Consider the following 14,123-nt stretch of genomic DNA (forward strand, 5'->3'; position numbering starts at 1 on the left):
TAAAATAAATTTTATTATAGGTATGCATGTGTAGAAAAGCACATAGTATATACAGGGTCCGGTACTAACTGCAGTTTCAGGCATCCACTGGGGGTCTTGGAATGCACCGCCCACAGATAAGGAGGGACCACTGTAAAACTTAATACATAATTAAAAATGAATTTCTTAAGTCAAAACCTAAATTCCATATATTGCCTCAAATTCTGTGGACCTATATGGCAACTCATTTAGAAAAGAAAAACAAGACTAAACATAACCATAAATCTTCCTCTCAGATAAACCTGCATTCAAGTAGAGCCAAACTCTGTATGACTTGGGTAAAAAACTTCTTAAACTCTCCAAGCCTCAGTGTTCTCATGCACAACATAGAAAACACTTCTGTTTGCCTGTCAAGGTTACTTTAAGGATTAAATAGCATTTCTGCAAAAAGCCAGGTACATAGTAGGTGTTGCTACTATTCTCACAGGTTCATGACTCACATTCATTCATGTACCATACATCTGAGCATCTTTTACATATAAGTTTTTAAAAGACCCTTAAGTAGGCACACTGGTTTCTGTCAATAACTCACCTCTATCTCTTTGATAACAGACCTTCATTTCTGAACTTTCTACATCTATTAAATCATCATCTATTTAGAATATCAAGAGAATATCTAATGATCCTGGATAAATGAAATGTTAATCTAAATTATATTTAAAATAAGTATTAACTCATTTTAGTATCAATAGCATTTATTAAGTCCCTATCTTGTTCCATATTCAAGATATGTCTAGGAAAAATAACAGCCAGCCTATAGGTCATAATTTGCTGACCCCTGCTATAAATATTTGGAAATGTTTCTTTAAAAAAAAAATCACAAAAAGGAAAAGAAAGACCATCCATAATCCTACCACCTAGAGAAAAACTGGTTAATAATTTGGAGGATATCCTTTAAGTATTTTTCTGTGTATATGTATGTTTGCGTTTGAGTAAAGTACCAACAGCAAACTTGGGACCATACTTTATTATTATAAAGTTAGCTGTGTTATTAATATCTTCTACTACATGATTTTAATAGCTGGATAATATATGAATGTATGAGTATATCAATTTATCTAAATAATCTAATGATGGACACTTAGATTATTTCCAATTTCCAAGTACCTTGACTACTATTTTTTTTTAATTGCTACTTTATAAAAGAATTTGTATTTTATTGTTGTTCACGCTTTAAAGGTTCTCGGTTGACAAATGCTAAGTGACCATTTGTCTTCCTTCTTTTGTGAACTGCCCATTAATCTACTTTGCTTATTTTCTATTGGGCTATTAAGATTTTTAAAATACTAATTTGCAATTGATCTTAATATAATAAGAACATTAATGCTCTCATAGACATAAATATTTTCCCCATTTTCTTTTCAACTTTGTTGATTTTTATCGTCTTGCTTTTTGTCAGATTTTAGATTTTTATGTACTTAAATATATCAAACTTCTCCCATGACTTATGACGTTGTTCCTACACTTAGAAAAGCCTCCCCTTCACAGAGATAGGAATGTACATTCACATTCTTATAGCTTTATAGTCTCTGATACATTAATGACAATATATATATATGCATGTACATATACAAACATACATACATATACACAATCGTAAATATACAGTATCCGTTCAACTCCATTCCTCCCTCTTCTTCATTCCCAGTGTCTTATTTCAAGCACCAATCATCTGTCACCTGAGCTACTGCCCATTTCCATTCTCAATGGCTTGCTATCCATCCTTCACACTACTGCAGCAACAACCTCTTCAAAACTGGAAATCTGAACATAATTCTATCTTGCTTAAAGTCCTTGTAACTGGAAGACTCTGAGAAGACAGAGGTTATGATGGTGGCAGAGTTTTTTAATCTCCCTGAATCCCCCCATTTGTGTGTGTATGTGTGCACAAGCAGGCCTGAGACTGCTCAACTTTAGAAAGTCCTGCTTTCAAGATTGGCTCTTGGCTGGAGTCTTGGAACTTGGATTTTTGGAGGGTTCCCACCACCCTAGCTGAAGAGAGTGGCTCACCGACTGATAAGAGTGGCTCACTGTGCCTAAACTGTTTGTGCAAAAGATATGGTTTATGGCTGAACCATGGCTGAACACCTGCTTTCCTTAGTAGAGTTTGGAATTTCGGTACATACTAGGTAGAGGGTGCCTAGGTAACCAACCTCCAACAAAGTCCCTGGCCAATGAGTCTCTAACAAGCTTCCCTGTAGACAATGTTCCATACATGTTGTCACAATTTGATGCTGGGGAAATTAAGTACATCCACTCCACTGAGATAACACTCTTGGAAGCTTATACTTGGCTTCCTTGGGACTTCACCTAATGCACCTTTTTCCCTTTGCTGATTTTGCTTTGTATCCTTTCACTGTAATAAATCATAGCCATGTGTATGACTACAATGTTGAGTCCTGTGAGTCCTCCCAGTGAAACATCAAACCTGGTCTTGGGGAATCCCAGCACAGACAGTGAGTAGATGTATGTGAGCGTGTGCATATGTGTGTGTGTGTTTTACAGATAGATAGCAAACCAAATAGCAAAACTAAAACCCCATGAAAACATTTACAACAAAACTAGACTATCAGGTATCCCCATGAGCCCCAAAATACACACTAGTAAGTCAAACATTTAACAGCCATAGTCCTTCATAGTATTAGTATCTGTGCAAGAGGAAGCAGAAGGAAATTACAGGGACTGAGACAGATCTGAGAACAGGAAAAGCCCCAAATAGCCAGAAGGTATTCACAGGAAAGCATGGTGACCAATTGACAACATCAGCTAGACCAGGAATCTCCAATGCATTAGTGGTTTTGTGCAAGAGGTTTGGGGAAAGGTCTGAAGGGCTAGAGCAGTTTAGCTCCAATGAACTCCCAAAACCGTCCAGCCAAGGCATCTCCTTCCCGGGTCAGGGCACCATACTGAGAAGACACTACTAAGAGTGGAAACAAACTGAATGGAATGGAGTCAATATAGTTGAAGGAAAGTGAAAATTCACATACAAAGACAGGAGTAGCACAAAGCCAGACTTCACAGATAAATCCCATGCAAAGTTATTATGAGAACAAAGAGAACAAGAAGAAAGACATTCTCAACAGATGACCAGAAAGACAATAAAATGATACAAGAGCTTAAAAAACAACATAAATCAGAATTAGAAAACTCAGAAATAAGATGTCAGAACTTGGAAAACAATTAGAAATTTTAACCCTTTTAAAAATGAAGGCGGGGCCTCCCTGGTGGCGCAAGTGGTTGAGAGTCCGCCTGCCGATGCAGGGGATACGGGTTCGTGCCCCGGTCTGGGAGGATCCCATATGCCGCGGAGCGGCTGGGCCCGTGAGCCATGGCCGCTGAGCCTGCGCGTCCGGAGCCTGTACTCCGCAACGGGGGAGGCCACAACAGTGAGAGGCCCGCATACCGCAAAAAAAAAAAAAAAAAAAAAAAAAAAAAAAAAGGAAAAAAAAAAAAATGAAGGCGACATTGTGTAGCCTTCATTAAAGGTAAAAGGAATACAGAATGAATAAATACAACAAATAATACTGTAAAGATAGGTCTAAAGGAAAGACTTTTTAAAAATCAAAAATAAGGAAAAAGTTAAAAATGATTTGAGAGATAGTAGTAAATCACTGAAGATAAGAAGATCCAACAAGGAAAAAACAGAGATAAAGAAAATATCAAATACTAAAAACTATAATTCAAGAAAACTTCCTGAAAGAAGAAAAGATTTGAAACTACGTGTTAATTGAGCATACCATGTACCTATGAATAGCAATACAGAATGACCAACACCAAGACATAGTCTAGTAAAATTACTCAATTTTAAAGGAAAAAAAAATCTTTTGGACATACAGGGAAAAAGATCAAGTGACTTATAAGAAAAAAATACTTAAATTATCATCAGACATTTGAGACCAAAAATGATAGAGTAACACACTTGAACTCCTCAAGGAAAGAAAATGTGAGCCTGCTACTACTGAGTTATATTGAAAGAGAATTTGTAATCTCAAAAAAAAAGTCAAAGCAGAAAACATACACTTATGGAAACAATATTAACATATGTTACTCGTGATTATAAAAATTTGGAAAACACCTAAAGTACAGAAATGTTTAAATAAGCTGTGGCATTTGAACAATGGAATATTAGGTAGCCATTAAAAATTATAGTTATGGGGCTTCCCTGGTGGCGCAGTGGTTGAGAGTCCGCCTGCCGATGCAGGGTATGCGGGTTTGTGCCCCGGTCCGGGAAGATCCCACATGCCGCGGAGCGGCTGGGCCCGTGAGCCGTGGCCACTGAGCCTGTGCATCCGGAGCCTGTGCTCCACAATGGGAGAGGCCACAACAGTGAGAGGCCCGCGTACCGCAAAAAAAAAAAAAAAAAAAAATTATAGTTATGAAGACTAGCAATATGAGAATACCTGAGATAGAACACTAATAAGAAAAAGCAGAAGACAAGATTGGACCAACAGAATGATTATAACTTTATGGAAGGAAGACAGAGCTATACAGAGAAACTGCAAGAAAACATTCTTCAAATCACTTCCTATTAAAATTTAGAAGGGAAGAACAAAAGAAAAAATTATACTTTAAGAATATATAAAAATATAGAAGTTTATTTTATGCCAACATGTCAATCATAAAATTGCTCAAAAACATAATATAAAGGCTAGAAAAGTATACAAATACTAAAGAAATATATAAAGAGAATCAAGAACATATTATACCATAGTATACAACTATATACCAACATTCCCATATAACATAAAGGAACCCACTATTCTAGATATAAAGCTTTGTAGTCAGTCAAACTTTTTTTTTTTTTTTTTCTTTTTTTTTTTCTTTTTGCGGTATGCGGGCCTCTCACTGTTGTGGCCTCTCCCGTTGCGGAGCACAGGCTCCGGATGCGCAGGCCCAGCGGCCATGGCTCACGGGCCCAGCCGCTCCGCGGCATATGGGATCCTCCCAGACCGGGGCACGAACCCGTATCCCCTGCATCGGCAGGTGGACTCTCAACCACTGCGCCACCAGGGAGGCCCAGTCAAACTTTTTGAGTGCCAAAGTTCAGGTATAAACAAAACCAGTCAACCAAGTTAACTAAACTGGAATTAAATTCATTCTTGATAAAAATAATTATTTAAAAAATGTAATTAATAATTATTTACCACATCTCCATACTCATAAGGCTTATTAATACTTACAAAAGCTATATCTAAAATGTCAAAAATTTGACTGAAGAAAATGGACTTATTTAACATATACTGAAAAATGTTATATTTAAAATCTCAGACATTGCATATAAAAATCACTTTTAAATCTAAGGAATCAATAAAATAGATCCACTTTTTAACTGCTTTCAAAAAGGCTGCAGTCTGAGAAAGGCAACACAGGTTAACCTATTTGTGAGCCTAAGCTGCTGAACTTGCCAAATAGCAACTTGCAATTATATTCTAAGGAGTCTGTCAGCCCTGGCAGCTCTGCAGAAGCAGTAAGGCTCTTTCTCCCCTGCAGACAGACACTGCGATCCACAAAAAACTAATAGCGTCAATTCAGCTCAGATACTTCAAAGTAAGATTCTCAATATATTCAGGCAATCTCATTTCCAATATGAAATTCAGTATAATGCAGATTCAGTGAGACTCCATGGTTTTGTCACTTTTGCTAAGAAATCAATTTGATGATTTTCAAAGATTTCAAATTCCTGATTGTTCACGGAAACAAAAATAGAAAATTTTAATTTAATCATTATATGTGCCTTACCTACTATTTTTCTCAAAAACCCAAACCCTACAATAAAACTGTCAGTGTAGAAAATGGGCTGGGTGACAGTGTATTGGAATTGAATTATGTCAATTTTTAGACAGACTTGAAATTTTTATGAACATTGTTTAAATTTAAAAAATGAATATTTAATATACTTGAAATCGTCAATGAATTGTGAGGAATCTTAATAAAAAAAAACCTCCACAGATTTCAATTATGCTGCCTGTAAAATGGAAACATAAGTATACAAAATCATAACTGTGACTTTCTTCACTAAGAAAACTGAGACTTAGTAGGGGACTTTAACACCCCACTTTCACCAATGGACAGGTCATCCAAAATGAAAATAAATAAGGAAACACAAGCTTTAAATGATACATTAAACAAGATGGACTTAATTGATATTTATAGGACATTCCATCCAAAAACAACAGAATACACATTTTTCTCAAGTGCTCATGGAACATTCTCCAGGATAGATCATATCTTGGGTCACAAATCAAGCCTTGGTAAATTTAAGAAAATTGAAATTGTATCAAGTATCTTTTCTGACCACAATGCTATGAGACTAGATATCAATTACAGGAAAAGAGCTGTAAAACATACAAACACATGGAGGCTAAACAATACACTACTTAATAACGAAGTGATCACTGAAGAAATCAAAGAGGAAATTAAAAAATACCTAGAAACAAATGACAATGGAGACACGACGACCCAAAACCTATGGGATGCAGCAAAAGCAGTTCTAAGAGGGAAGTTTATGGCAATACAATCCCACCTTAAGAAACAGGAAATATCTCGAATAAACAACCTAACCTTGCACCTAAAGCAATTAGAGAAAGAAGAACAAAAACATCCCAAAGTTAGCAGAAGGAAAGAAATCATAAAAATCAGATCAGAAATAAATGAAAAAGAAATGAAGGAAACGATAGCAAAGATCAATAAAACTAAAAGCTGGTTCTTTGAGAAGATAAACAAAATTGATAAACCATTAGCCAGACTCATCAAGAAAAAAAGGGAGAAGACTCAAATCAATAGAATTAGAAATGAAAAAGGAGAAGTAACAACTGACACTGCAGAAATACAAAAGATCATGAGGGATTACTATAAGCAACTCTATGCCAATAAAATGGACAACCTGGAAGAAATGGACAAATTCTTAGAAATGCACAACCTGCCAAGACTGAATCAGGAAGAAATAGAAAATATGAACAGACCAATCACAAGCACTGAAATTGAAACTGTGATTAAAAATCTTCCAACAAACAAAAGCCCAGGACCAGATGGCTTCACAGGCGAATTCTATCAAGCATTTAGAGAAGAGCTAACACCTATCCTTCTCAAACTCTTCCAAAATATAGCAGAGGGAGGAACACTCCCAAACTCATTCTACGAGGCCACCATCACCTTGATACCAAAACCAGACAAGGATGTCACAAAGAAAGAAAACTACAGGCCAATATCACTGATGAACATAGATGCAAAAATCCTCAACAAAATACTAGCAAACAGAATCCAACAGCACATTAAAAGGATCATACACCATGATCAAGTGGGGTTTATTCCAGGAATGCAAGGATTCTTCAATATACGCAAATCAATTAATGTGATACACCATATTAACAAACTGAAGGAGAAAAACCATATGATCATCTCAATAGATGCAGAGAAAGCTTTTGACAAAATTCAACACCCATTTATGATAAAAACCCTGCAGAAAGTAGGCATAGAGGGAACTTTCCTCAACATAATAAAGGCCATATATGACAAACCCACAGCCAGCATCGTCCTCAATGGTGAAAAACTGAAACCATTTCCACTAAGATCAGGAACAAGACAAGGTTGCCCACTCTCACCACTCTTATTCAACATAGTTTTGGAAGTTTTAGCCACAGCAATCAGAGAAGAAAAGGAAATAAAAGGAATCCAAATGGGAAAAGAAGAAGTAAAGCTGTCACTGTTTGCAGATGACATGATACTATACATAGAGAATCCTAAAGATGCTACCAGAAAACTACTAGAGCTAATCAATGAATTTGGTAAAGTTGCAGGATACAAAATTAATGCACAGAAATCTCTGGCATTCCTATATACTAATGATGAAAAATCTGAAAGTGAAATCAAGGAAACACTCCCATTTACCATTGCAACAAAAAGAATAAAATATCTAGGAATAAACCTACCTAAGGAGACAAAAGACCTGTATGCAGAAAATTATAAGACACTGATGAAAGAAATTAAAGATGATACAAATAGATGGAGAGATGTACCATGTTCTTGGATTGGAAGAATCAACATTGTGAAAATGACTCTACTACCCAAAGCAATCTACAGATTCAATGCAATACCTATCAAACTACCAATGGCATTTTTCACAGAACTAGAACAAAAAATTTCACAATTTATATGGAAACACAAAAGACCCCGAATAGCCAAAGCAATCTTGAGAACGAAAAACGGAGCTGGAGGAATCAGGCTCCCTGACTTCAGACTATACTACAAAGCTACAGTAATCAAGACAGTATGGTACTGGCAGAAAAACAGAAAGATAGATCAATGGAACAGGATAGAAAGCCCAGAGATAAACCCAAGGACATATGGTCACCTTATCTTTGATAAAGGAGGCAGGACTGTACAGTGGAGAAAGGACAGTCTCTTCAATAAGTGGTGCTGGGAAAACTGGACAGGGACATGTAAAAGTATGAGATTAGATCACTCCCTAACACCATACACAAAAATAAGCTCAAAATGGATTAAAGACCTAAATGTAAGGCCAGACACTATCAAACTCCTAGAGGAAAACATAGGCAGAACACTCTATGACATAAATCACAGCAAGATCCTTTTTGACCCACCTCCTAGAGAAATGGAAATAAAGACAAAAATAAACACATGGGACCTAATGAAACTTCAAAGCTTTTGCACAGCAAAGGAAACCATCAACAAGACGAAAAGACAACCCTCAGAATGGGAGAAAATATTTGCAAATGAAGCACTGACAAAGGATTAATCTCCAAAATTTATAAGCAGCTCATGCAGCTCAATAACAAAAAAACAAACAACCCAATCCAAAAATGGGCAGAAGACCTAAATAGACATTTCTCCACAGAAGATATACAGACTGCCAACAAACACATGAAAGGATGCTCAACATATTTACTCATTAGAGAAATGCAAATCAAAACTACAATGAGATATCATCTCACACCAGTCAGAATGGCCATCATCAAAAAATCTAGAAACAATAAATGCTGGAGAGGGTGCGGAAAAAAGGGAACACTCTTGCACTGCTGGTGGGAATGTGAATTGGTACAGACACTATGGAGAACAGTATGGAGGTTCCTTAAAAAACTAAAAATAGAACTACCATATGACCCAGCAATCCCACTACTGGGCATATACCCTGAGAAAACCATAATTCAAAAAGAGACATGTACCAAAATGTTCATAGCAGCCCTATTTACAATAGCCCGGAGATGGAAACAACCTAAGTGTCCATCATCGGATGAATGGATAAAGAAGATGTGGCACATATATACAATGGAATATTACTCAGCCATAAAAAGAAATGAAATTGAGCTATTTGTAATGAGGTGGATGGACCTAGAGTCTGTCATACAGAGTGAAGTAAGTCAGAAAGAGAAAGACAAATACTGTATGCTGACACATATATATGGAATTTAAGAAAAAAATGTCATCAAGAACATAGGGGTAAGACAGGAATAAAGACACAGACCTACTAGAGCATGGACTTGAGGATATGGGGAGGGGGAAGGGTAAGCTGTGACAAAGTGAAAGAGCGGCATGGACATATATACACTACCAAACGTAAGGTAGATAGCTAGTGGGAAGCAGCCGCATAGCACAGGGAGATCAGCTCGGTTCTTTGTGACCGCCTGGAGGGGTGGGATAGGGAGGGTGGGAGGGAGACGCAAAAGGGAGGGGATATGGGAACATATGTATATGTATAACTGATTAAATTTGTAAAATAAATAAATTAATTAATTAAAAAAAAAAAAAAAAGAAAACTGAGACTGCATACTTACATACAAAGAGGCCAACTGGTATTTCCTAACCCATGCACTCTGCTTTAGTGTTATAGAGAAAAATGAAATAATACAGTACACGAAAAATATATAAACATTTGTTCCAGGAAAAAGAAAAAAACCCAACACACTCCAGTTCGATTTCTTCACCTTCTTTAATGCTCTCCTTATTCTAAGTTGCTCTAAAACACAAAATATGATTACTGAGGTCAAGTTACAACTGGTTAATTAGCAGGGGTTTGGAGGGAATGCATTAAACCTAAAGATGTTCAAACCAGTTTGCAGAAGTGAATCACAAAAGCTATTTTAGTAAATTAATATGATTATTCATTAAAAGTTCACACTAAAGTTCCCTAATCTCCACATGTTAGGAACTATGTTAGCATCTCATCTAGACCAAAAAAAACCAAAAAAACAAAACAAAAAAAACCCACCAAAACCAAACAAAACCCTGTTGAAAGTATATTTTCATTCTCACTTGACAGTTAAGGAAAAGGAGGCTTGAGAGTTAAGTCACTTGCCCAGGCTCACACAGCTAGCTCTCCAAATAAATGTGGGATTTACAACATAAAGCTATACCAAAAAAGCTTAGAGAGATGCCAACTGCCCGAGCAAGAGGCAGCAAGAACGTGAAAATCTAGGTTCTGGTTCATCTGACCTCGCACAAGAGATAAGCTTTGCGCATTACTGTTTTCCTAAACTAGAAGATATATTCAGTTTTGCCACACAAAGTAATCAGTGAAAAAAATCCTTTGAAAATCAACAATATAGCAACCTGTCACCTAGAATTTAAAATTTTTTTTCATGCAAAGAAGAGATAAGAATAAATGTTGGACTCCTGCACAAAGTGACAAGAGAATACTGCAAAGTTTCCAGAACTTTGGATCCTCAAATCCTTATACATTCAGCTGCCTCTGAGCTAGAAAGAGATTCAAAAGGAAACAATGCTACCACTCTTCAAGAGTCGACCTTCAGATCAGCCAATTAAGAATCTTGTGATCAGAAAGTCCTGGAATCTCAGTTTTCTCACTTGTAAAATGAGAATAACCTATACCTCACAAGTGAGTAGCAAAGAATAAATGAGAAAATGTAATATAAAGCAATGATCACTGTACTTGAAACACAATAAATGGTGGTAAGAATTCTACAAGGTGATAACCTCTGCCTGAATGCTCTCTGAACCCTCTCACCACCTACACTCACCCCAGTGGCAACTGGATGGTCTTTGTAATAAATAATGTTGGCATAACTATTTACCTGTATGGAAAGATGAACCCCATCTCACACCATATACAAAAATTAATTTGAAATGGAGCATAATAGACATAAATTTAAGAACTTCTGTTCATTTTTTTTAAAAGGCATTAAGAGAGTGGAAAGGCAAGCTGTAGGCTAAAGGAAGATATATGCAACGTGTATATCCAAAAGATGACTCCATCTGGAATATGGAATAAACTATAAATCAATCAGAAAAACAGAAATAACCCCAAACAAAAAGGAGAAAGAGACTTGAACAGTGACCTCACAAAAGACAGTATATAAAAGTGTGCCAACTCATTCAACATAGAAAAATGCAAATTAAAACCACAATGAGATACAACTACACAACCATCAAACTGGTTAAAGTTAATAAGATAGACAATATTTGGTATGAGCAAAAACGTGGAGCAACTGGATCTCACATACATTGCTGGGAGAAGTATACAATGGCACAAGCACTTTAAAACCTTTTTGGCAATTTTTAATAAAGTAAAAATTGATGCCTATCCTAAGACCCAGCCATTTCACTCCTGAGTATTTACTCAAGAGAAATGAAAACATATATCCATAAAAAGACTTATATAAGAATATTCATAGTAGCTTTCTCACAATCTAAATTTAGCATGCTTTTAATATACCAAAGAAGAGAGAAGGAGGAAGAGGAAGAAGAAGGAGAAAAGATGAAGAAGAAAAAAGAGGAAGGAGAAGGAGAAGATTACTCTATTTCTTTAAAAAGTAAGGCATCTGAACACTAGATACGATTTTTTTCCAATAGTTCCAACTTCTGGGGGCTTAGGTTTTATGTCTCCATTATCATAATACAAATAACCAAAAAAATTACAAAAACAAAATATTATTTCCTATTTTTATGACAATATTAATACATTCTCTGTGGCAAATCACTTATCCTCAACCATAAAATGCAGAAAGTGAGATTATCTCTAAAGGCTTTTCTCAGTTCAAGGTTTCTATGATTCTAATATTCAACTAATCAAAAGATTCTGAGTTCCCTAAATGCCTTCCAAAATAAAAGCCAAACTTTGGTCTGGCATTCAAAGTCCCACTTCAACAGTATGTTCCTGCTTACCTTTCTAATCTTTTTCTATATAAAACCCATACGCTTTCCTTTCTCCTTGTTTTTGTTCATATGATTTCCTCCATATAAAATATCCCTGGGCTTCCCTGGTGGTGCAGTGGTTGGGAGTCCGCCTGCCGATTCAGGGGACATGGGTTCGTGCCCCGGTCCAGGAAGATCCCACATGCCGCGGAGCGGCTGGGCCCGTGAGCCATGGCCGCTGAGCCTGTGCGTCCGGAGCCTGTGCTCCGCGGCGGGAGAGGCCACAGCGGTGAGAGGCCTGCGTACAGCAAAAAAAAAAAAAAAAAATCCCTTTCCCAAAGTTCTTTATTAGCCTATTAAGATCTTTGTTATCTTTAAATGTGTTCATCTACTCATATATTTATTGAGGATCTTTTCCATATAAGGCACAAAGTTAGACAATGGCTGAGGGCAAAGAAACAAGACACGGTTCCAACTATAATGTGGACATGTAAAGAGCTAACCCTAATACAAGGTACAATCAAATAACTGTCAGAGGCCAGTTTATATACTAGTAAAACAAAACAAAATCAGTTATAAGCCTTAGACCCAGATGAAATCCTCCCTCCTTCAATTTTCTCTATTTTATTCCCAATCAGACAGTCTTCTCTGTTCTGGCTCACCATAAGACTGTTTTCCATCAATCTTCCATAAAATCATTTATATGTACATCTCTTTTATTACCTCAGTACACATGAAATCTGAGAAAAGACTTTTTTCTGTACGTTTTTAATATCCATTAAATTTTCCGTAAACACTAAATACTATTCAAATAATGATTTTAATGCTTTTCAAAATTGAAGAGCTCCCATATTTTATCTAATAATACTTATGGCCAAAGTGATTACAATAAAAAGATTAAAAGAAGTTTCACCTCATTGGAAATTCCTGTGGAGAATTTCATGGAAAGTTAGCCAAGAATTAGATTTCTTGAGAAACTGAATTTATTCTTTTAAGAATTTTATACACTAATTTTTTATAAAGAAAAAAATTCAATAATTGACTAATTTTCCTCTATAAAAATTTTCCCTAAATACTCGTATTAACCTGAAATACATAAATATGCTTTGATACTTTAACTATCACATACTTGAAACAAACAAAAAAGAAAACTCAATTTACCCTGTGCCTAAATGTTGGGTTAGCCAAAAAAGTTCGTTCAGTTTTAAGTAAAAATAAAAGACATTTTTCATTTTCACCGAGAACTTTATTGAACAATGGATTCATTAACCAAACGAACTTTTTGCCAACCCAGTACAATTATTCCATGTCCACCAGAGTATTTATGAACATAAGTATCTGTCTTGTAGCTGACATAGTTTAAGCTATGCAACACTTCTATAATTGTAATGTCATAATTAATATCCATGTTTTGGGCTTAATCTATTAACAATTATCTGTATTTTTTATACATAGTTAAGTTCTAGGAGCATGTGACTATTCAGTGGCATAACTGAGCTCATGTAAGCACCGTCGTCTAGTATGAATTAGCTTTTACCTACTACCATTAAAGAATAGCTACCTAAGTTTGAGTGAGCTAAATGCAAATTTAAAATACTCAATTTTAAAAACTCAAATTCATTGTCTTATGTAAGGTAATTAAAAAATCTATCTTATCAACTTTATTTTGAATAAACCCATACTGTACCTGGTTACTACCATGGCCAAAAGGAGTACTAGATAAATTAGTGGTTACACTGTGCAAAATAATTTCACCACTGAGAGATCCAGAAGCAATGTAGCAGTCATTCCAATTATATGTTACACAAGTTACTTCATCTTTATGATCCTGAATGAAAGAAATGAAAGTAAATACAGTGCCACACAACCTTCAAACAGCATATCTTCATGGTTTTTTGTAAATTTCATGTTTTGTAACTATTATGTATTTGTCAATCTAATATATGCTTTAACATTTTCCTCAAATAACCCCCCAA

At 35.9% G+C, this 14,123-nt stretch overlaps 1 protein-coding gene across 2 annotated transcripts in view; it reads right to left on the bottom strand.

Moving 5' to 3' along the window:
* NEDD1 (NEDD1 gamma-tubulin ring complex targeting factor) overlaps positions 1 to 14,123 on the bottom strand; it is a 47,843-nt gene that overhangs the window by 21,497 nt on the left and 12,223 nt on the right. For both annotated transcript variants that reach the window (XM_060113508.1, XM_060113509.1), the window contains exon 5: positions 13,835 to 13,975. In XM_060113508.1, coding sequence (XP_059969491.1) covers positions 13,835 to 13,975 — 141 coding nt within the window. The remainder of the gene's footprint in view (positions 1 to 13,834; positions 13,976 to 14,123) is intronic.

Source organism: Mesoplodon densirostris, chromosome 11, assembly GCF_025265405.1.
Source record: "Mesoplodon densirostris isolate mMesDen1 chromosome 11, mMesDen1 primary haplotype, whole genome shotgun sequence".
NCBI lineage: Eukaryota > Metazoa > Chordata > Mammalia > Artiodactyla > Ziphiidae > Mesoplodon > Mesoplodon densirostris.